Genomic DNA, 21,844 nt, shown 5'->3' on the forward strand with positions numbered 1-21,844 from the left:
TTCTCTGTAGGCAGGGTAGTATAAACTGTAGAAAGTGACTGTCATGCATCTGGCCACCAATAGTGAGAATGTGTTTTTTTTTTTAAAAGCACTTTAATAGAAGAGCTGTATGTGGTGGGTTGGCATAGATCTAACGATGGGTGAAATATTTTGCTTTTTTTTTTCGCTCTAAGTGGGTGGGGCACTGGTTGAACCAGCTATGCTTCTGTATTTCAGTGATCTGAATTTCAATTTTGGTTAACTAATTATGGTCAGTTTTTCCACACAAGTAGTGGTTTTAAATGCAAATCAACTGTGTAATTTACTTTTTTTCTACAAGCTGTCAAATCAGTCTGTGTTCCAAATGAAGTAATTTATTGTATTTTCTACCTACTCGTTAAATAACATGCAAAGCAAACTGGTCGTCAGACCCTTTACAGCCACAATCTGGGCCACATGTTAGGGGCAAATATGAAATATATGGACAAATTAGCCAGAATTTTTTTGGGGAAGTGGAAAGAAACCGAAGTACTTACAGAAAGCCAAAGAGAAAATATGTAAACTCCAAAGAGGCAGTGACCAGAAGTCAATAATAAACCTGAGACTCTGAGGCAGATAACTCACCATTTAGCCAACCATGCTGCCCAAACAGACAATATCAGCCTAAGACACCAGAGTTACTGCGACACTGAATAACATTTTCTACCATTTCTATTTTCTTCAAGTTTCACTTAACAGATGTATACAGTTCTTGGCATTTGCTGACTGGATTCAGCTTTCATGCATGGCATCTGGGAGCCAGGGTAGTAGTAGAGTACAGACCTTTTCTTATTAGGTGAGCACAAACGAGCATGAAACTTGTTTTAAAAGAACCCAGGAGAGTTGATATGAAATAAACCAGGTTCAGACTGAATTACTTGAAAGGCTATGCAATTTTTGGAAGCTGCAGCACTTACAAATGACAACATTTACGGAACTTAACAGGGCTTTTCAAGATGATACTACAGTTTTGATATAAAACTTCAAACTGAACTAAAATAAAAGAAAAGGTCATACAGTGCAATAGGGATGCATACAGTGCAATAGGGATGCATACAGGACTGGAAAGGTTACGCCTATTCCCACATAAAAAAGATACTGTACAAATGTCTGATGATAAACTCAGTGTCAGTTCATTAATTCCGAAGGATGGAACCCTCCCAAAAGAATAGTTAAACAAATAAAGTTTTGTAAAGTCAACACAGCAAATGCAGCAAACAAAAAGGATAAATGCAACACTAAGATGACTTTTATCCAGAAAGTATTACAGGACAAAAGTGGTGCTCTGGTGTTTTCTAAGCTCCAATTGGGCAGTTCTGAAAGTTCTGCTTTCAGCAAGAAAAAGTTCATGTCATACTTCACCATCCTTGCAACATCTTTACAAAAAAGATGCCTAATACAGTGAAAAATTGTGTCAGAAAAGCTGATTTCCAGATATTGAAGTATCCAAAGTTGCACAGAGGACTGAAATGTAACCAAGATGACTAAAACAAGTCATGCACATAAAAATGATCAGCTTCAGCACAAATGTCTGTTACAAAGAAAAAAAGATGGAAAGGAGAGATGGGCAAGCCATGGGAAAACACAATGGGCGTTGTCAGATGCAGAACTAATATGTGAGATGTGATACAATACTGGGAATAACCTGAAAGCAAGACAGAAATTATAGCTGGTTGATTTGATAATAGACAATACAAGACTTTTTGGGGGGGAGGGGGTAATCGATACTTAATGTAAATTCAAAAGACTTGAGACTTGGAGATTCTGTTAAAAATTTCTGCTTTACTTACGGCAAATTCAAGCTGAAGTTTACACACAATAAGACTGGCTCAACGAGACATTTGGTTATAGTGGTCTCAAAGCATTTATATGCTATCCACACAAATGCATGCTCGTATTACAGCATAAAAAACAGAAACAAAAATAAAATCAATCAGACAAAAATAAGAACTTATATGTAGTAACAAATAACCAAAAACAGACAAGCTTTGGCAAAAAAAAAAAGGTTTGACACAGTGGACTGTAGGAATGATTAACAAACAGCTGAGAGGCAGTATACAGAGCTGAAGAAGCTAATGCAATTGGAAAATTGAAAAAAAAAACTGACTTGCGTGTTTTTCTAAAGCTATGGCGGCAAAGCAAGAGAAGTGGATATAATAAGCAATACGGAGACAGAATGAGGGGGCAGCTTGCTCAGCGCAATGACAGAGGCCGTGCAGATAATGTAGGAATGATTTCCTGCTGCGATAGAAACAAGAAAAGCAAATAGTAGAGATCAAGATAGAATGAAAAATATTCAGATAAATGTAAAAGATAAAACAGCTCCAGTGGCATAGTTGGATAAATCACTGACTACTGCCCGAGCAACCAGTTTGTTTAGTTGTTCTGCCACCTGTTGGAGTTGGCTAGAGAGGAAGGACATGCTCAGCCCTGACAGAGAACAGGGTAGAGTACATCCAGATGCAAAAAAAAACCCTAAGAGGAAGGTCAATAATGCATATGTGCGGCATGGGCTCAACATGCCACCACCTGATAATGATGACATCCTTCGACATGGGTTTGTAAAGTATTCAGTCACATGGGAAAGCACTGCAGTCCTCCATAACGATGCAGATAGCATGCCACTCCTGCCATGGGGCACAGGCTTGCGCAAACACCCTATTCCTGGGATGTCACAAGGACAACAGGCATCCTCATGACTGTCTAAATGATGGTCACCTCTGTAGAGCTCTTGCTCTGATCCAAGCTAAAATTCTTTGGTAAGAAAACAAATCTGCCATGTTTTATAAGGGGGAATCTTGATAGCCAGCAGCAAGGGGGTTAAAAACTACACACAGAAAAAAAAAACTGCAGAAAGGAAACATGATTACAATTATTACCATGAAGGTAGGAAATAGTGATGCAAACTGGTTTTACAAAATGCATCACATTTAAATGGTCAGAAATGGTGGTATTGCTGAAAGAGGCAGAGAGACAAGAATGATGAAAGATAGCAAGAAAAACATTCTTCAGACCTCAGTCAAAAGAAAATAAAGGTATATGGAAAAAAAACTGCTTTGCATTGCCTTTAAAAAAATGCACATCATGTCATTCTTATGCTGAGAAAACATCTTCTCATGCCGACAGGTATTCAGACCTCTCAACTTCTTGGTGCAAGAAATCTGGACAAAGCCCCAAAAAAATTGGGACCATTTTTAAATATTGCTCTTATAAACTTAGAAAGTTGACAGAACAACAGGTTTTGCATTAGCATTAGTTTTGTGAAGGGTATGAAGTTGGAAACAAATATCTGTCATTATTTTCAAACTTCCATCTTTAATGATTTGCCACCGATTTACCAAAAAACACAATTTTATGAAAAACAGAACAAAAATATGAGGCAAAAATCTGTACAGTTGAGAGGTACATAGGGGAAAATACGAAGACTGGGAACCCTTCATAGAACAAAGTGGTTTAGGGTTAACTGATCTGAAGAAATATTTTAAATCTATTCATTTAAGGCTCATACACAACGCATGTAAAAGGCTACAAAAGTCCAAGTGAAAAGGAATGATGATGAAAATGGGACAAGTTTCAAAAGTAATGAGAGGGTAGGCTTTTGGATGCAGGTCCCTAAGGAGAGTAAAGTACACTTGTGTACACTTACCATAAATGTACATGTTCAAGTGTATTCACTGTTGCAGTCATTACATTTAGGTAATCCTGTTGGCAGGTTGCCCTCAGTCAGCCTGAATTCCAAAGTCCTGGGTCCTGCGTTGGCTGCTGTCGCCCCTTCCCTGACGTAAGGTCGTCAGGGGTATAAAAGATGCGGCCAATGCCATTTTCTTTATTTTTTCTTGCCCCAGATGTCAGGTGCTCCCTAAAAGGGTAGCCAAAATTTTTATATATATATATATATATATATATATATATATATATATATACATATACATGCATCAATATAAACTTTACCTTCCTCTAGGTTGTATAAATCAAGAAGGAAAGATAGGTTCCATCAGAAGAAAGGGGGATGGTGGGTGGGTAACCTGGACTGCAACAGTGAACACACTCTAACATCTACATTTATGGTAAGTGTACACAACTGTACTATGTTCTTCGTGTTTCACTGTTGCAGTCATTGCATTTGGGTGGAGTCCCAAAGCTATGGATGGGAGGCTGGAGTTAAACAGCGTTAGGAGCGCTATGAGGCTCTGCAGAACTGCAGAGGCAAAGCCTGCCCTGGATTTAGAGTAGAGTGGCAGATGATGGTGCTTTGTAAAGGTGTGCACTGAACTCCAAGTAGCAGCCTCTAAAATGTCCTTGGTTGGTACTCCCCTGAGAAAGGCTGCTGAAGTGGCTGCAGCTCTGGTTGAATGTGGCCTAATGCCCTTGGGCACTGGCTTGCCATGGTGTAAGTAGCAGAAACGAATGCAGTGGCCTATCCACTTTGAAATAGTCTGCTTTGAGATAGCCTTTCCTTGTGATCCTGCAGCATATGCCACTAGTAATTGCTCTGTCTTTCTGAAAACTTTGATTCTGTCCAAGTAGAATCTAAGATGTCTGTGTACGTCCAAAGAATGCAGAATTCTCTCCCCCTTGTTCTGTGGATTTGGATAAAAAGTTGGCAGATGAATAGTTTGGTTAAGAGCCACACTGGACACCACCTTAGGCATAAATGTTGGGTTTGTCCTCAGAGAGACCCTGTCTGGATAAAAAATGATAAAAGGTTCCACAGCCATGAGTGCGTGTAGCTCTGAAACTCGTCTTGCAGAAGTTATTGCCAGGAGCAGAGCTGTTTTCCAAAATAAAAACTTTATATCAGCAGTAGCAGCTGGTTCAAAAGGAGGCAGGGTGAGTTTTTCCAAGACATAGTTGAGGTCCCATGCAGGCATTGGTGATCTCCTTGGGGGCCTTAAATTTTTGGCTCCACTGAGGTACTGCTTTAATAAGGGATGAGAAAAGATTGGTGGCCCTGTATTGTAATGAGCCGAAATGGCAGAGGCATGAATATTAATAGATGAAAAAGATAGGCCTTTGTTCAGCATCTCAGTTAAGTATTGCAAAATCTGAGGAATATTTGGCACAGCTGTATCGGTTCCTTGTGCCTGGTTCCAAGCACAGAATTTTCTAGTACTAGGCCTTCTGGCTTCCAAAATGACATCCATCACAGCTTTACTGAGAGATGTGTTTTGTATGACTACATTATTCGCCATGCTGCCAGGTTTAAAGTCCTGATTTGGCTGTGCAGGATCTGATTGTTTTGCTGGGGCAGTAGATGAGGTATCCGAGATAAGATCCAAGCTGAGCATTGAGACAAGTTCCTTAGTATTGGATACCAGTACTGGCGGGGCCAGTCTGGGGCAATGAGTATCATCTTTGGCTTCTCCTGTCTGACCTTTAGGAGTACCTTGGGGAGGAGAGGCAGTGGGGGAAAGGCATATACTGATAGGGCGTCCACTTTCCATGCTTGTCTGTGATAAATCCTTGTGCAGAACCTTTTTAGTTGGTAGTTGTGAGGGGAAGCAAACAGATCTATGTCCGGGCATCCCCATTTCCTTGTCATGCTGAAGACTTGTGGATTCAGCTGCCACTCGTGGGGATCCATAAGGTTTCTGCTTAGTTCGTCTGCCAGAGTATTTTTCCTTCCTGGCAGGAATTGTGCCTGCAGATGTACTTGGTAAGTCAATGCTGTGTCCCACAAAATCATGGCTAGTCTGCAAAGGGGGTAAAAATGTGTGCCCCCCTGCTTGTTTATATACCACATGACCGTGGTGTTGTCTGTCTTTACCAGTAGTTGTCCCGGATGAAGTAGGTCCTTGAAGGCTGTCAGGGCATTTTGAACAGCTAGTATCTCTTTTTGATTGATATGTAGATGCATTTGGTTTGAGGCCCATGTGCCCTGAATGCATCTTCCTGTCATTTGGGCCCCCCAGGCATAATCTGATGCATCCATTGTTAGTGTCTGCCTGGCTGGGGTAATGTCATTGGCTGCCCCTTGTTTTGGTGACAGGCCTTTGCCCACCATCAAAACTCCTGTTGCAGGCAGGGAAATGAGAGTAATCATAGTTTCCAGGCTGTGGCAATGTTGAGTCCAAACACTTTTTAGGTACCATTGTAATTTCCTCATATGCAGTCTTGCATATGGAATTAGTAGGATGCAGGATGCCATGAAGCCCAAAGCCTGCAGAATTTTTCTTGCAGATAACTGGGCCTTTGTTGCCAACATTTTGAAACAGGTAGTCAGTTGCCTTTGTTTGTCTGGCGTGAGATAAGCCATCTGGGCAGTTGTATTTAAGCTTGCACCCAGGAATATTATCTCTTGAGAGGGTACTAGTTTTGATTTCTTTTCGATGACTGTGTACCCTAGACATGTTAGAAGTCTTTTCACAAATGCCAGATGCTGTAGAAGAATGTCCTTGTTCTCTGCTTGAATTAGACAGTCGTCCAAGTAAGGATATATTTGTATTCCTCTGTCTGCAAAATGCAATTACTGGTGCCAGGAACTTTGTAAAGACCCTGGGCGCAGTAGATAAGCCAAAGGGCAGTGCAGAGAATTAGTAATGCATTGAGTCAGCCTTGAATCTGAGGTATCTTCTGCATACTTTTCTGACTGGGACATGCAGGTATGCCTCTTTTAGGTCTAAAGTCACAAGCCAAGTGTTCTTGCCCAGCATGGCCAAAAGCTGCTGCAAAGTCATCATCTTGAATTTTGGTATATCCAGGAATGTGTTCAGAATAGATAGGTCCAATACTGGTCTCCAGGTCTTGTCCTTTCTGGGTACCAAGAACAGTCAAGTAAAATCCTTGTCCCTGCTCTTGCCCTGGTACTTGTTGAATGGCTCCCATGTTCATGAGGGATGAGACTTGTTTTTGTGCCTCTGCCCATTGATTCTTTGGCAGATCTGGCCAGCCATTTGCCTTTGGCAGGATATGGAAATGGAACTTGTACCCTTGTGACACGATATTTAGAACCCACTTGTCCTGGGTTATAATGTGCCAATTTTGAGAAAAAAGTGCTAATTTTCCCCCTAAGGGTGCAGCCAGCAGATAAGTGCTTGGTGCTTGCAGGAGGAAGTCATTGGGACTGTTTCCTGTATGGTTGTAATTTGTCTTCTCCTACTTTGGAGGTAGAAGCACCCCATTGCTTTGACCTGTAGGAACCTTCCGCCTGGATCTGCCCCTTTGAGGTCTGTCCGACACAGGAAAGGACCAATTCTTTGAAGGCCAGTGTCTGCTAAACCTAGATGGTTGCACTTGTAAAAAAATATTTGACAGTTTGCATAGATTTAGCTTTGCCCTCCATTCACCTCTTCTGCCTTAACACCAAACAAAGTCTCATGCTGTAAAAATGCATCTAATAATTTAACCTTGACATGATCAGGCAAATTTTGTTCCTTTAACCAAGCATGCCTTCTAATTACAGAACCCTTAACTGCGGCTCTGCAGGAGGGCTCCAAAGAATCAAAACCACATTGCAAAGTATGCTTTCCAACTTGTTCAGCTGCATGCAATAAATCCTGCATTTCCTTGTTTTCTGCACATTCAGAGTTTAATAACATTTTCTGTTTAAGCAATGCCATGACATGTTGCTGATATTTAAGCATATGAAACTGACAGTTTAAGGCCCTTATAGCCAAGGTAGCAGATGTGTAAACCTTTTTTCCCCATCTATCCAGTTCCCTAGAATCGCTATCAGAGGGGGTAGGGTTTTTTGCAGCAGAAGCCTTAACTCCTTTGGGACCCTGTGAAATAGTTTCTGGGTCTGCAGCAGGGTTTTTAAAATGGAATTTATGACAGTCAGGGACCCTGTAATATCTGTCAGGCTTAACAGGAGCTGGAGGTAGAGTCAGGGGTAAGACTAGACTCCGAAAACACATCATCTACAATATCTAACATAGGTGGGATGGTTAGTGGCCTGTGTTGGGGTAGTAAAAGGAAATCCCTGAGCCTCTTTTTAGATTCTGAAAAATCTTGGCTCTCCCAGTGGAAATGCTCCCTCATGGTAAGCAAGGTTTCCCCAAAAAATAGTCCTCTGGAGGAGAAGCTGAAGGTATAGATTATTCAGCATCAGAATCCTCATGGGGGGGGGGGGAATATTCCTGATCAGAAGAGGAATCAGAAGAAATAGAAACCTGATCCGAAGATTCATAGTCAGCCTCTTACCTAGGCCTCTTTATCAGGAGGGGGATGGGAACCCCTGATCAAGGTAATTAAGACTTCGGCCATTTTGAGCATCTGTTTTTTGGGCAGAGAGGCCTGTCCACGTGGCTCTTGAGTTTGTTTCTTTGCTTTAGAAGGTGCTTTAGTCTTTGCCTTTGAAGCTGAGGTTGGTTTAATGTAAAGATGTTTAGGTCTGAATACACCCTCAGATGTCAGTGCCTGTTCAGTGGCTCCAGACCCATCTGAAGGAATAGTATCCCGAGGCTCCAATACCTTGAGTTTCCAGTGGCACGGCCGACTCCATGTGGGAGTCAGTAGTGGCCTGCGACTCTAAAGTAGTGGGTGTCAGGGGCTGCAAAAGCACCTCACTGAGAACCGGCGACTGGCTTAGGAGAAGCTTCATCGGTTTTGGGCCTCGGTTGTCTCTCTCTCTCCCTTTCTTTGCGTTTTTTGTGAACTCCGGTAGTCGGATGGCTATCCGACATTTCCGGATAACTAAACCGGCGTCCAAAACAATTTAAAGCAAAATCATACCAACGCTTAATAGTGCGTTGGTTAAATCTAGCACAAGACCGGCTACCAGCAAAGTTGTGATCAGGGCCTAGGCAAGGAATACAGTAAGAATGAAAGTCCTTATGAGGTATTTGCTTTCCACAAGAAATACAATTATTAACTTTTTCTGACATCAGTCTGGAGCAAGAAAAAAGTTTCTCCAACGGGGTACTTAGCTTTATTGAAGACATCAGATCTGAAACTCGAAAACGAAAATCTCAGGAGTCGGCCGACCGGCACTTGCGAACTGCTTCTGCTTCAGGCAGCGCGTGGCAAGAAAGACTAAAGAAAATGGCATTGGCCGCATCTTTTACACCCCTGACGACAGGGAAGGGGTGACAGCAGCCGACCCAGGACTTTGGAATTCAGGCCAACTGAGGGCAACCTGCCAGCAGGATTACCCAAATGTAATGACTGCAACAGTGAAACACGAAGAACATCCACCACCACGCAGAATATTACATTCATAAAGCAGTAGGAAGTATTCTCAGAACTAAGCTAACACGGGAATGGAAAAAGGGAGATTAAACAAATGGGGCAAACTAAGTAGGGGTACAGACATTACGCAGACAGGCGGCTGGGTGTACTACAGAAAATCAGCAAAGAAACTAAAGTATTGGGAGCAAATAACTAAGGAGGGAAAAGTAGAGTGATATCAGGCTAAGCATAAGTTTGGACTGCAGGTTAGAGACAATCTTCTCCAGCAGAGACTGATAACAGAATGTAGGCAAAGAGAAGGGGGATTGTTAAATTAAAGCCCACCTCGAGTAATGTTTCTAGTTGAGTGTAGAACAAAAGTTGTTGCTTAGAAACAAAAAGAATACATAGTTAGGCATACAACACCTTAGATAACAATAAGAATCAGAGGAGACTAGAAAAGACTGGGAAGACGCAAAGGAAAGACACTATACAAAGGAACAATCGGAGGACATCTGTCTGCATAGTTATTTTTATAGCCCAAGCAGACTTCAAAAATGTTTTCCTCAGACAGACAACAAATACTGGAGGTGTGATGGGAAAGAGAAAGGCAACTGTGAACATTTTGTGGGGAATGCAGTGAATTGGCATATTTTAAAAATTCCTTTCAAAATTCTTTGTCAGAAATGTTGGTGGAGCAAACGAGTGTAACTAAGGAAATTATTTTTCTGAGCTGTAATACGGGATCCGAATTGTCCAGACACTAATGCCCAAGTTTAATGCTACTGGCTGCAAAAAAAAGGCAACTACTACAAAATATAAGTCAAAGTCTCAACAGCTGAAACCGAAGTACTTAAGAGTGTAAAGGAGATTAAAGAACTTGACATGGAATCTTTAGAAAAGGCAGCAACAAACTGCAAGGAAGTAAAAGGAACATGTGGGAATAATACATGCAGAATAGTGTTCAGGAGGAGAGAAATTTAAAGAAAGGCAAGACGTGAGCTATTTATGCAACATCCGAGTGAATAGCTCACAAAAACAGTTAAAATGCATACTGCATGAAAATAAAAGAAATAGCAGTATTTTATTTCCATTCCTGTACATGCATCTGTCACTTTTTAATGTCACATTTAATAAAAATGTTTAAAAAAAAGATGGAGAGCCCTTCTTCAAAGCAATTAAATAAGTACTGTGTTAGAAGTAGAATCTGAGGCTGCACCTCGTGGTGATTTAAGATTAGCAGCATTCAAGTACAATGTACAAGAACTAACAATATCCTTACCCGACGCAGACTCATTTGTTTTTGAAAAAAGGAATTCCACTCATTTTTGCGCTGCTGTGCTGAAAGTTCTTCAGAGCTACCTTCATCATCATCATCATCATCATCGTAACTGATGAAATTAAAAAAAAAAATTCATACATAATCCAGACGTATACAGCTCTACAATAATAAAGCTGTAATACCTATTCTGCATTAGTGCACAACTTTATGAAATTATACAAAAAAATCAAAATGGCTTAAATATAGCTACAACATTATAAAACGCAATAAATTTTTGCTTTAGTGTGTCTTATTCTTGGCAACATATAAACTCAAACCAGCTCCACTGTACAGTAGGATAAATCCCAATCTATGTCATATGTGACCCAAGTTCAAACTAACCAATTCAGTAGCCTTAAGGAGCTGCTGGGACAATGGAAGTAAGTGGCCATTGGCAGCTTACCTTTTCTGTGTGTGTCTGGGAGGGTGTTGGACAGAGGCTCTAGCTTACTACACGGGTGACGCCTAGCAGGAGCACTAAGTGTTCACCCCATGGAGCTCAAGCTTAGCAAGTCACACAGAAAGCTAAACACACTTCAGCAAGTGGAGCCATAGCTTCCCATCAGAGGGCAGCTATAGTGGATCTTGGAAAATCCACCACAGGGGAGGTGGGGGTGCTTCATTAGTAGAAAGGACAGGCTGCCATCAAGAGAAGCAAGCTGGCCCTCTCTTTCCCACACAACCCTGTCATGGACCAGATGAGCTCATTGGGTATTCATGGGCTGGAGCAAATGAGACATACGGCTCTAGCCAATGGATTCTCGGCTCCATTTACCATAGAAGAAATGAGCAGACTGGGAGCAAGCAAAGGAGCCATCAGGCTCAGTACTGTGGGGAGAGGTTTTTTTTTTTTTTAATTAAAATCTGAATAAGTGGTTTAAAATTTATCTTAAGTTCACTTGTCATTTTATGATATACATTAGCTACAAAGTGAAATTCTGTTGCACTATGTACACCAATTAAAACTTGAAATATGGGTTACTGTATTTAAGTTAAATATTTTTCCAGAAAACACAGCACCATCAAAAGAGTAAACAAAATAATGTCTAGCACTAAATACGCTACTATAACAAAATAATACATGTTTGTTCTGTCATCACAAACTACAGCATCATTCAGAAGGTCTAGGAGGGCAAGACCAAATCCATCCTCTCCATTTCAGCCACCAGTAACCTTGAGCAAACACACTTACAACATGTACCAAAACAGGAATACAAAAAAATACATCGGAAATACTTCAAAGAACTGCACATGTGGAAATGGGTGGAAGAGTAAAAACAACCATTTGTAGAGGGCTAACTCAAAAACTGACCAATAAGACCAGTCTCTCATATATTCTACATTTTTACTTCAGGTGGCTTTCCATAGAAGGCAATACTTGAAGAATCTCAAGCAATATAAATAAACGACCTTCCAAGGAAGACACAAGGACAAGCAAAAAGGAACAGTAAAGACAAACACTGAAGCAACGAAAGCCTAAATGAGATGCATGTCTTAGAATTTTGGTCTACATAGTACTGCTTGGCAAGTGAAAAGTACGGCTTATTAAGTGCAAGGTGATGGTCACGCCATCCCAGGGTTTTGAATATATACAAAATGGAAACATACGTCTCCCATACCCATATGACCCACTAGTTTGTTCACTGTTCCAGAGATGAAAGCCAAGCAGCTCTGAAATGGGAGAGAGCCCTTTACCCTAATCATTTCAATGGAAATGAGGCAGACATTGGGAATCAGGCTAGCCTCTGGTCCCATTAAAGGTCCTACTCCCATCTCTGCTAACCCTTCAACATGAGGTCAGCAGACACAAAGTTAATACAGAATATTATATTCATAAACTAGTAAAAAGTATTCTGGACAGAGAATGATGTACATATTTCCACCACCAACATCCCTGACTTAAATGTATGTGCAGCATTATATTACAAGCATGCTCTAGCACTTCCATCAGTGTATTACAATGTACAATAAAGGTAATACAGTCTGATAGCCATGGACAAGATAACCTTAGACATGGTGGAAGCCAATTAAGCCTTAGAAAAGGAGACAAATAGCTTAGCGTTTTTGTACTGTCCTTTGTACAGTGCAGGAGGACTATCCTTATAAAAAAGTAAATATGAAGGCTTACATAGCAATGCCTGTAATACTGAAATCCTCCTGGTTGATGTCACTTCCACCAGAAACAATGTTTTCCAAGATAGAAAGTTTAGATCTGCAGGCTCAAACGGTACCTCAATAAGACCCTTTACAAGATAGTTATCTACCAGGGAGGCAAGGAGTTCCTCAGTGGGGGTCTTAAAAGAAAGACACCTCTTAAGAATGCTTTTGAAAGCCTCAAAGAAGCAATAGAAGCATGCTGCTCTCCCACATGAAAGTAAGAAATGGAAGCAGCTAATTACACTTTACATTACAGACTAGCTAGCCCTCAAATGGAAAAGACATGCCAGGAAATCTAATAATGATGAATAAGATGAAAAAAGATCTACATACTTATAACTATCCATTGAACCTTTTCCATTTACTCCTGTACGTGTTCACAGTGAAAGGTTTCTGGGAAGGAGGTGAGAAAATGTACAACTCTGGAAGAAAGCTTAGGATTTCTGGCCATCATTGGAAGTAGAGAAACCAAGTGAACAGATTAAGGGATTAGGATGTCCAGGTGAGGATTGCCACAGGGTTAAGAAATTAGATCTGGAAGTGGATCCAGGACCCACAGTGGGTATACTAGAAGAGGCTACAAGGGAAACAAACTTACAGGGCCAAAAGGCAGCAGAGAGAATCACTTTTATCTTGCATCAGGTAACTTTCTGAACAAATCTGACTATGAGAGGAGTCTGAAGATAAGCATACAAGAGGCCCAGGGGCAAAGTATGGACTAGAGCATCCCTCTGGGACTGTCCCTCCTGGGGAGTGAGGGGAATGAAGCTGCTGCATTTATTACTGGTCAGTTGTGCAGAGAGATCACATCAAGGCTGGCCCCAGTGGCTGAAGAACTTGGATACTACTGACTTGAATGCAGGGCCAATTGTAAAGCAGAAGAACTGGCCTGCTCAGTTTGTCTGCCAAGGTAGTGTACCTGCCCAGGATGTGTTTTGCAACTAGAAAGCGCAGGGAGGATGTCATCCACTGCCCCACCCTCATGGTCTTTCCATATAAAGGGCAAGACTGAGTTCTACTTGTTTTGTTGATATACCAGACCACAGACATGCTGTCCATCTGCAGCTGTATCGCACTTGTGAGGAGGCAATCCTGAAAGGTCAACAGTACTAGGACGATTGTCCACATCTTCAGAACACTGAAGTGGCAACCAACCTCTGTCTGGGCCAGGTACCTTGGACCATCCTCTCTTTGAAATGCCTCTCAACCCATACGAAATGCATCTCTGGTTATCTGATCCTTAGCAGAAGAAACACAAACGGGTGTCCAGGGTGGTCAATAGGGAAGTCATCAACCACAAAATATGCTGTCTGCAGATCTTGGTAAGCTTGACTGGATATTGCGCTGACTGAGAGGTCGTGGACCACTGAACAAAGAGAGTCTACTGAAGTATCCTCATGTAGAACTTGGCATGCGGAACTACAGTGATAGCAGTTGCCATGGATCTTAAAAGTTGAAGAATTAGATAGGTCAGTGAGTTCTGATGGTGCAAGACCTGAGAAGCTTGAAGATGCACAGATGCCAGTCTGTACACGGAGGAAGCTTAGCTATGTGTGTGCTGGTGTCCAGGTGGCAACCTATGAGCTCTAAGGTCTGAAGTGGCTGCAGTTTGGATTTTTGAAATTTACTGTAATCCATAAAGAAGAGCATAAACAGAGTAAAAAGTCTCTTGCATGGAATACTGAATCCCTTGTGGGGGTGTCTCAAGCCAGTTGTCTAAGTACAAGAGCACCTGGAGCCCTTTCAACCTGAGACAGGTGGCTACCACTGCCATGCACTTGAACACCTGGGGAGGGGGCTGTCCCCCCCACATAAACATCTTTATTATCACATATGACATAGGTAATCTTACATTAATCATCTTCTTTTGTTTTTTTTCCCCGGTTAGGGGTCGCCACAGCAGATCACCTGTCCGCTTATGATTGGCAGTGGAGTTTTTATGGTGTCGAATTGCCAGCCCAGCGCCCACCCTTCCACAGAAGGCGCACGCACTCTAGCCACTGGAATTTAGAGTGTCCAATCTACCTACAGCATATAAATGAAAAAGAAACAGACACCACTTTAGCTAAAAACATTATACATCACAGACACCACTGAAACAACTGGAGTTGCAAACATTATATATCACTTATAATCTATCCAATTATTATCAGTAAAGCATTATATGGCTCATTCAAATCCTGCCTCATAAACACTGTTCCCTCTCTGCACATATTGTTCCCATAATTCCCATTTTTTTCTATGTAGTTTGCTCCGTCTCTTTTCTAAAGAACCCAATTCCAGTTGTTTTATCTCTGTTACTATATTCACTACTAGGAAAGTTGGTCTAGACTTGGATTTCTATTTTCTAGTAATTGCTTTTTTGGCAGTCACCATAATTACACTCAGCAAGGCTTTACTATGTCTAGGCAATTCAGATTCTGTATCATAGCTCAAAAAAATCATCTCCCCAGTCAATCCAGTCTGCTCACCCAGCATTTCTGACACAGCTGTTCACAGGGATTCCCTAAAGTTGGGCAGCTCACTACAAATCCAGAAAATATGCTCCCAGCCCCCTCTTTCGTGCCTGTCGCACATCCAACATTTGCTTTTCACCTAAGGAAAAAATGTTTGGCATCTACTTGAGTTATAAAAATACCTATGCAAACACTTCCAGGCAAAGATCCTAAATCTTCTAGACTTTGTTGCATATTTGGAAGATATACATATATCCCCCATTGTCTCTTTGTGAATTGCTTATCCAATCTCTCTTCCCAATCCTTTTTTAAGCTCCTCTGATTGATTCTTATAATTATCATGCAATATTTTATATGCTCTACTAATTTACTCCTTTTAATGGCAGCTTCTGTTCTAGATTCTATTAAAATCTCTACCAGTGCTGTTCTTTCATTTAGGACCCCCGTTTCTTTCTCTTTGCCTATACTCGGATATCAAACCTTGACAGGGAAGGCAATCTCTAACCTGCAGTCTAAATAAATACTTGGCCTCTTCCCATTCTATTACCATTCCCTTTCTAGTTATTTGCTCCCAATACCTTGATTCCTTTGCTAGTTTTCTCCAATAAATTCCAGCCTCCTCTTGCCTATTATCTGTATCCCTAACCACAGTCATCAGTATCGACAGAATCTCTTTTCTCCATTCTCATGTTGGTTTAGTTCTTAGAATACTCCCTGTTATTTTATGAATATAATACTCTGTATGATTTTTGTTGTTCTCCTTACCAGTCTGCCTCCAAAATCCCAATCTCTCCTCATTTCTTGAGCTTCCCCCCTGAATAATCATAATTCCACTTTGACTAATAGTTTTCTACTTCTGCCATGTACAATAGCCTTAACTGTGTTGCTCTAAAATACCCTCCTCAAATTGGTTAATCCTAGTCCACATTGTTCTATTGGAAGAATTAGCTTATCCCACTTGACCCTTGCTGTATTCCCTTCACAGAAAAAATCCTTCAACTCTTTTTTAATTGTTATCCACACTCCACATCCACTTCTCTGGTTAATAAAAATACGCCTGACCTTGTATACGATAAAATGTTTTTAGTCCCTTTAAATTGCTTGTGTCTTAGTATCTATATCCAAACAAACAAAACTTCCAGTTCTCAATTAAATTGCTTGTGTCTTAGTATCTATATCCAAACAAAGCTTCCAGTTCTCAATTTTTATATTAATTTTGTAATTAATTAATTTGTATTCACCACTTACCAAAACTCACAGGCCTTCAACTGCTGAAGGTACAGCCACATTAACACTTTAGTATATTTTACTCCTATCAGTGTAATATAGCCCCTGCAAGGCAATTAAAAGCCCATAACTATAAAATTAGATACTGTGACTCGAGTCAAGTATTTCGAGTTCAGAGACCTTGTCTTTGTATCCATGAACATTCTGCGTCACTGGTTGCTTATGGTGGAAAACCATCGGGGGGGGGGGGTCTTCCCACTCCATTCACTTCGCTCACTCTGCTCCCCTACCCTTCCCCCATACCCCACCCACTCCCAGCAACTCTACTCATATCACAAGCAACCCACTCCTCCTCATTCCTATGATCCAGTTATATACAACTCTACCTTGTCCACACCCACATTTCATTCACACCTTACCTACTTTTACTTAACCAAACTTATCTGCTTTCCCTTACATCCATCACCTTGAATTCTCATCCCCCTTACTATAATTCTTTGCATCTTACTCTACTTCACCATCACAATACAACCACCACCTCAAACTATCTTACATTAACTCCAGGCTTACCAGCTTCTCTTCTACTATCACATTGCACCATAATTTTACTACTGGCCAGTCACATCTCCCCCACCCCTCATCACAAACCACGAGGCAAAACACCTAAACACAATGTCAAAGCCTACCCTGAAGTCAAAACAAACATTTCCAACTTTACCTTCACAGGTGCACACATATCACAAGAAGATAAACTCTGTTTACACCTGATATTACATTCAAACACACAAATACAACTTTTACTATTTTTAAACCCACTAAAATAGTTAACATGCTCCTCCTAACCTGCCTAGCCTGTTTACTCTAACTCTCAACCTCACTACAGCTATATCCTCACATACCCCCACAAAACCAGTACAGGTCAACAACCTCCTCCAACCATCTCCCCAATAAACAACACAGCTTCTCACATATCTCCTCCCAGCTTTTCCCCTATAGCCTCCCATATTATTCAAGCCACAAACTGGCCTACTCACTTCCTATGAAACCACGCGACACCAGTACCATCACCTAAGAATAAAAAACACTTTCCATGGTACGCATTCCTAATTACCTATCGACTCAAATGTGGAGACATGCATCCTAACCCAGGGCCACCCTCTAATCCTAACCACAAGAGTAAATGCAAAGATTTTAGCACACTTGCAATGAACCTTAGAAGTATATGTAAAAAAATTGCCCCACTGCATGCCTAGATTGATCAAAATAAACCTGACATACTAGCCTTACTGAAAAATGGCACCCCAATGTAAAAGACTCAGAAATAATGCCTCCAAACTTGGCAATAACCAGATGAGATGGATCTAAAAAAAGGGGGAGGGATATTCCTTCTATATCACTCTACGCTAACATCACACTGTACACCATCATTTCTAATGCTGAGGTACTAATCTCTTTCTTGAACCTCAACGTATCAAAAACAACTTGCATAATATTAATATATATCCTACCAGGTAACAATACACCAGTGTTGGAAAATGTTTTATCCTGGACATCCCAAACAAACCTCAAAACAATAATCTTAGGAGATGTAAATATAGATTGGCAAACCATAGGTTCCAACTCCCTCATATACAGTATAAATCTGTGTGTTTCTTCTCAGCTTATCAATACCCCAACAAGATATAGCAAAGATCTTGCATGTCAATCCACCATAGATTGGATCCTAGTATCCTACCCCACTAAATTACCCCTCCTTCCGTTACACTGTCTAGCTCCCTGAGCTATCATCTGTCAGCTTATTCCCTTAGAATAAACTCCCAACAACTAAGAGTACAAACTGTAAAATCAGTTAGGAACACAAGTAATTTTTGTCAGTAAATTCAACAATCTCCTACATGACATAGACTGGACACCCCTTAAACAACTAGCCCTTAATGATGCTGTACTACACTTTAATAACACCTTCTTTCACATCATACCCTAGCTCCCATTCATATAAAAATAATCAAAAAGAACTCGGCACCATGGCTCTATAAGGAATGTAAACACCTGATGAAGCAAAGGGACCTAGCCTGGATAACCTGGAAACAAAATAAAAATTAACAAAATCATGCTAATTTCAAAACACTACGTAACAAAGTGACAAAACTAGTCAACAGAAATATAAAGTCATACTATTCCCAGCTTCAACTCCAGCATAAAACCAACCCCAGTAAATGTTGGCACTCCATATCTTCTCTACTTAACCCTGGAACAAATGCAGAGCACACCCTATCACCTGATACCCCTCCATCACAAATAGCCGAAAACTTTAACAAGCACTTCATAAAGTCAATATCAAACCTACTAATACCCCTAATGCTGGACCCCCCACCCCACCCTTCAACCTTTTCAGACACCAGCCCTAGACCATCAACTACTTCTAACCCTGTCATTAATAACCCCCCTACTCAACAAAATGTCAAACACCATTCTCATGTCAGCCCATACCCACTGACGCCATTAAGAAACTGCTACAAAAATTAAAACTCTGCTCCACTTCAGCTGAATCCACCACACTACCTCAAACTGGTTGCTAACTCTATCGCCTACCCAATCCGTATCCTTATAAATAAGTCTTTATCCAAATTACAAGTACCTACCATATGGAAACAATCTCACAACAACCCCATCCACAAAGGAGGAAACTTTTTTAACCATCCAATTTCTATCCTATATCCATCTTGTCACCCATATCCAAAATTCTCGAAAGAGGTATCCATCAGCAGGTAATGCAATATCTATTGCAAAACAATCTTTCAACCAAACTCAACATGGCTTCCGACCTAGCCGCAGCACAACTACAGCCCTATTATCTTTTACAGACACCGTGAACAAGGCCAGAGATGCAGGATGCCATACAGCCTCAGTATTCTTTAATCTCTCCAAGGCCTTTGACACAGTGTCTCACCCCTTACCATAGCCGGTCATAGGCAACTAGGCGACAGCCTAGGGTGCAACTCTAGCAGGGCCACTTTTCCAGTATTTATTTGATGTAGGTAGACCAGGATGGGGGGCATCATGGAGCCCTTTTGCCTAGGGCACCAGTTGACCTGGGGCTGCTCCTGCCCCTTACTAATGAACACAGTGTCTAAGTTAGGCTTCTCACATAACACAGTAAAATGGATTCAGAGCTACCTCAAGGATCGTAAACAATAAGTGAAATGGTCCAATGAACTCTCACCCTTTCTCCACAACACTACTGGCATCACTCAAGGCTCCACCCTATGACTACTACTCTTCAATATCTTCACAAACAACCTTAACACTGCCTCTCACCCTGGGACCTTCATTCAATACACTGATGATTTGACCATAATCTGTACTGCTCAATCACTACCAGAACTACTATCAAAAACTCAACAGTCCTTTACTGCAGTCGAATATTGGCTCGGAAATACCAAACTTTTTCTTAATCCAAAGAAGACGAAACTAGTAATCTTTCATCCCAAAAAATACCTCCACTGTCACTGATCAATTTAACATCCTTGCATCTAACACAGTCATACAAATAGCGCAGGAAACCAAACTTCTAGGAGTTATCATTGACGATAAACTTTAATTTGACCCCCATATACAGCAAAATATAAAGAAAACTCAGCAAAATCTGGGACTGTTGTATAGAAACAAACATTTCTTTACTGCAGCAACCAAAACTACCCTTGCAAAAACATTTTTTACTTCCCTCCCTTCTTTATGGTGCCTCTATCCTAACTTACAAACAAATTCTACCCTAAGCAAGATGGAACAGTGGTACAACAAAGTTGCAAAGTTTGCCACAAACTCTAAATGTCATACACACCACTGTAAACCACACCTAAAACTAAACTGTCTTGAACTCCCCACCAACTTGCCTTTATTCAGCTATCCACCTTGCACAACCTTATTTTCAAGCCTACTGCCTGCCCTTGCACTAGCCAATCTAGTCACACCTTACACACCAAATTGATCCCTATGATCAGAGGACAAACATCTCTTGGCTATCTCAAAACCCACAAGAAAACCAGGTCACTTTCTGTATTCATACTCTGTCTCTATACTTTGGAATTCACTACCTCTAGCTACCAGGTCTATGCCTGGCCTAACCCATTTCAAAGCCTCTTTAAAAATCATCTCAAAAATACATGGCTCTGTTCCTGCATAAAGCCTGCCTATTCCCTCAGCTATTCCTCTTCTTCCACACTAGCATCATCCTCCTCTTCAGTCACATTTCAATCCCTCAGAGTCTGCAAGATCCTAAGGCTCCTCTAACTCTCTGTTTCTATACCATATGCTTAAGCTACTGTTCAGGCTGTACTGCTTCTATTCTTCTTAACTCTCTCTTTCTACATCACTAATTTTCTGGCTATTATTTTCCTAACTGAAACCAACATTCTATTCTTCATGTACTGTAACAGTCAATGTCACATTGCACTACCTACATACTATTTTTGGACACTATCTACATCCTGTATGGTGATAGTGACTATTATTGTCTATAACGTTTTAACTCTATAGAATTGTCTAGATCTGTAGTGCATATTATAACATCTTGTAACATAGCCTGTTCTTTCAACTTATTTTTGCATAGTATTTCTAATGTCATTTGTATTGGATTGGATTATACTGTATTTGTATTGCACTGTATGTGGAGCTTTTCTCACCATGCCTCCGCTGAAAACAGGATCTATAGACCCAGTCAGACCACCCCGGTAAACAAATGTCAAATAAATAAGTAATAATAATAATAATAATAATAATAAATTATTTTCTGTTTAGTCTCTTCCCACATATCCTTAGCGTCCACAACAGAGCCATTTCTAATCCATACTCCTAAACACTTCATTTTATCATGTCTCCATACATATGGATATTGTTGGACCAATTTGTGTGCGGGTACCTAATTTACCACTATTGCATCTGTTTTAGCTTCATTCATTTTGTATCCTGAGAAGATATGAAAATGTCTTAAAATGTTCCACAACACTGTAATGTCCCTTTCTGCTTCTGTCATGTACAGTATCATATGCAAATAGAGCTTTTCCTGACTACCGTACCAATTATATCCGTGAATTTCCGAGTCCCTTATTTTCTTTGCCAATGGTTCTAAATATAATTGAAACAAGAAAGGGGAAAGTGGACAACCCTGCCTGGTTCCTCTACTCATCCAGAAGTTATCAGAGAGGACCCCACCCATTTTAATTTTTGCCTCTGATCCCTCACATATACTCCTTATCAACCTTATAACTGTATCAAGGAAAGCAAATGCTTCCATTGCTCTGCTCACGAAGTCCCAGTCCACTCCGTCAAATGCTTTCTGTGCATCAAGACCTATCAATAACAGTGGTCTTTTCTTATATTCTGCTTCCCTCTGGATCATCAATTTTCTGTTAATATTGTCAAATATCTGCCTCCCCTCCACAAAACCACACTGATCCATATCTATCAATTTTGGAATCACTTTGGCCATTCTTTTAGCCATTACAGACAAACACTTTACAGTCATGGTTTACTATTGAAATGGGCCTGCATGAAACTG

At 40.8% G+C, this 21,844-nt stretch overlaps 1 protein-coding gene across 5 annotated transcripts in view; it reads right to left on the reverse strand.

Moving 5' to 3' along the window:
* Positions 1 to 21,844, reverse strand: part of RECQL5 (RecQ like helicase 5) — a 1,160,282-nt gene that overhangs the window by 753,396 nt on the left and 385,042 nt on the right. For all 5 annotated transcript variants that reach the window (XM_044084963.1, XM_044084964.1, XM_044084962.1 and 2 more), the window contains exon 3: positions 10,409 to 10,517. In XM_044084963.1, coding sequence (XP_043940898.1) covers positions 10,409 to 10,517 — 109 coding nt within the window. The remainder of the gene's footprint in view (positions 1 to 10,408; positions 10,518 to 21,844) is intronic.

This window comes from Protopterus annectens, chromosome 10.part0 (assembly GCF_019279795.1).
Source record: "Protopterus annectens isolate FY-2018-M chromosome 10.part0, PAN1.0, whole genome shotgun sequence".
Lineage (NCBI taxonomy): Eukaryota > Metazoa > Chordata > Ceratodontiformes > Protopteridae > Protopterus > Protopterus annectens.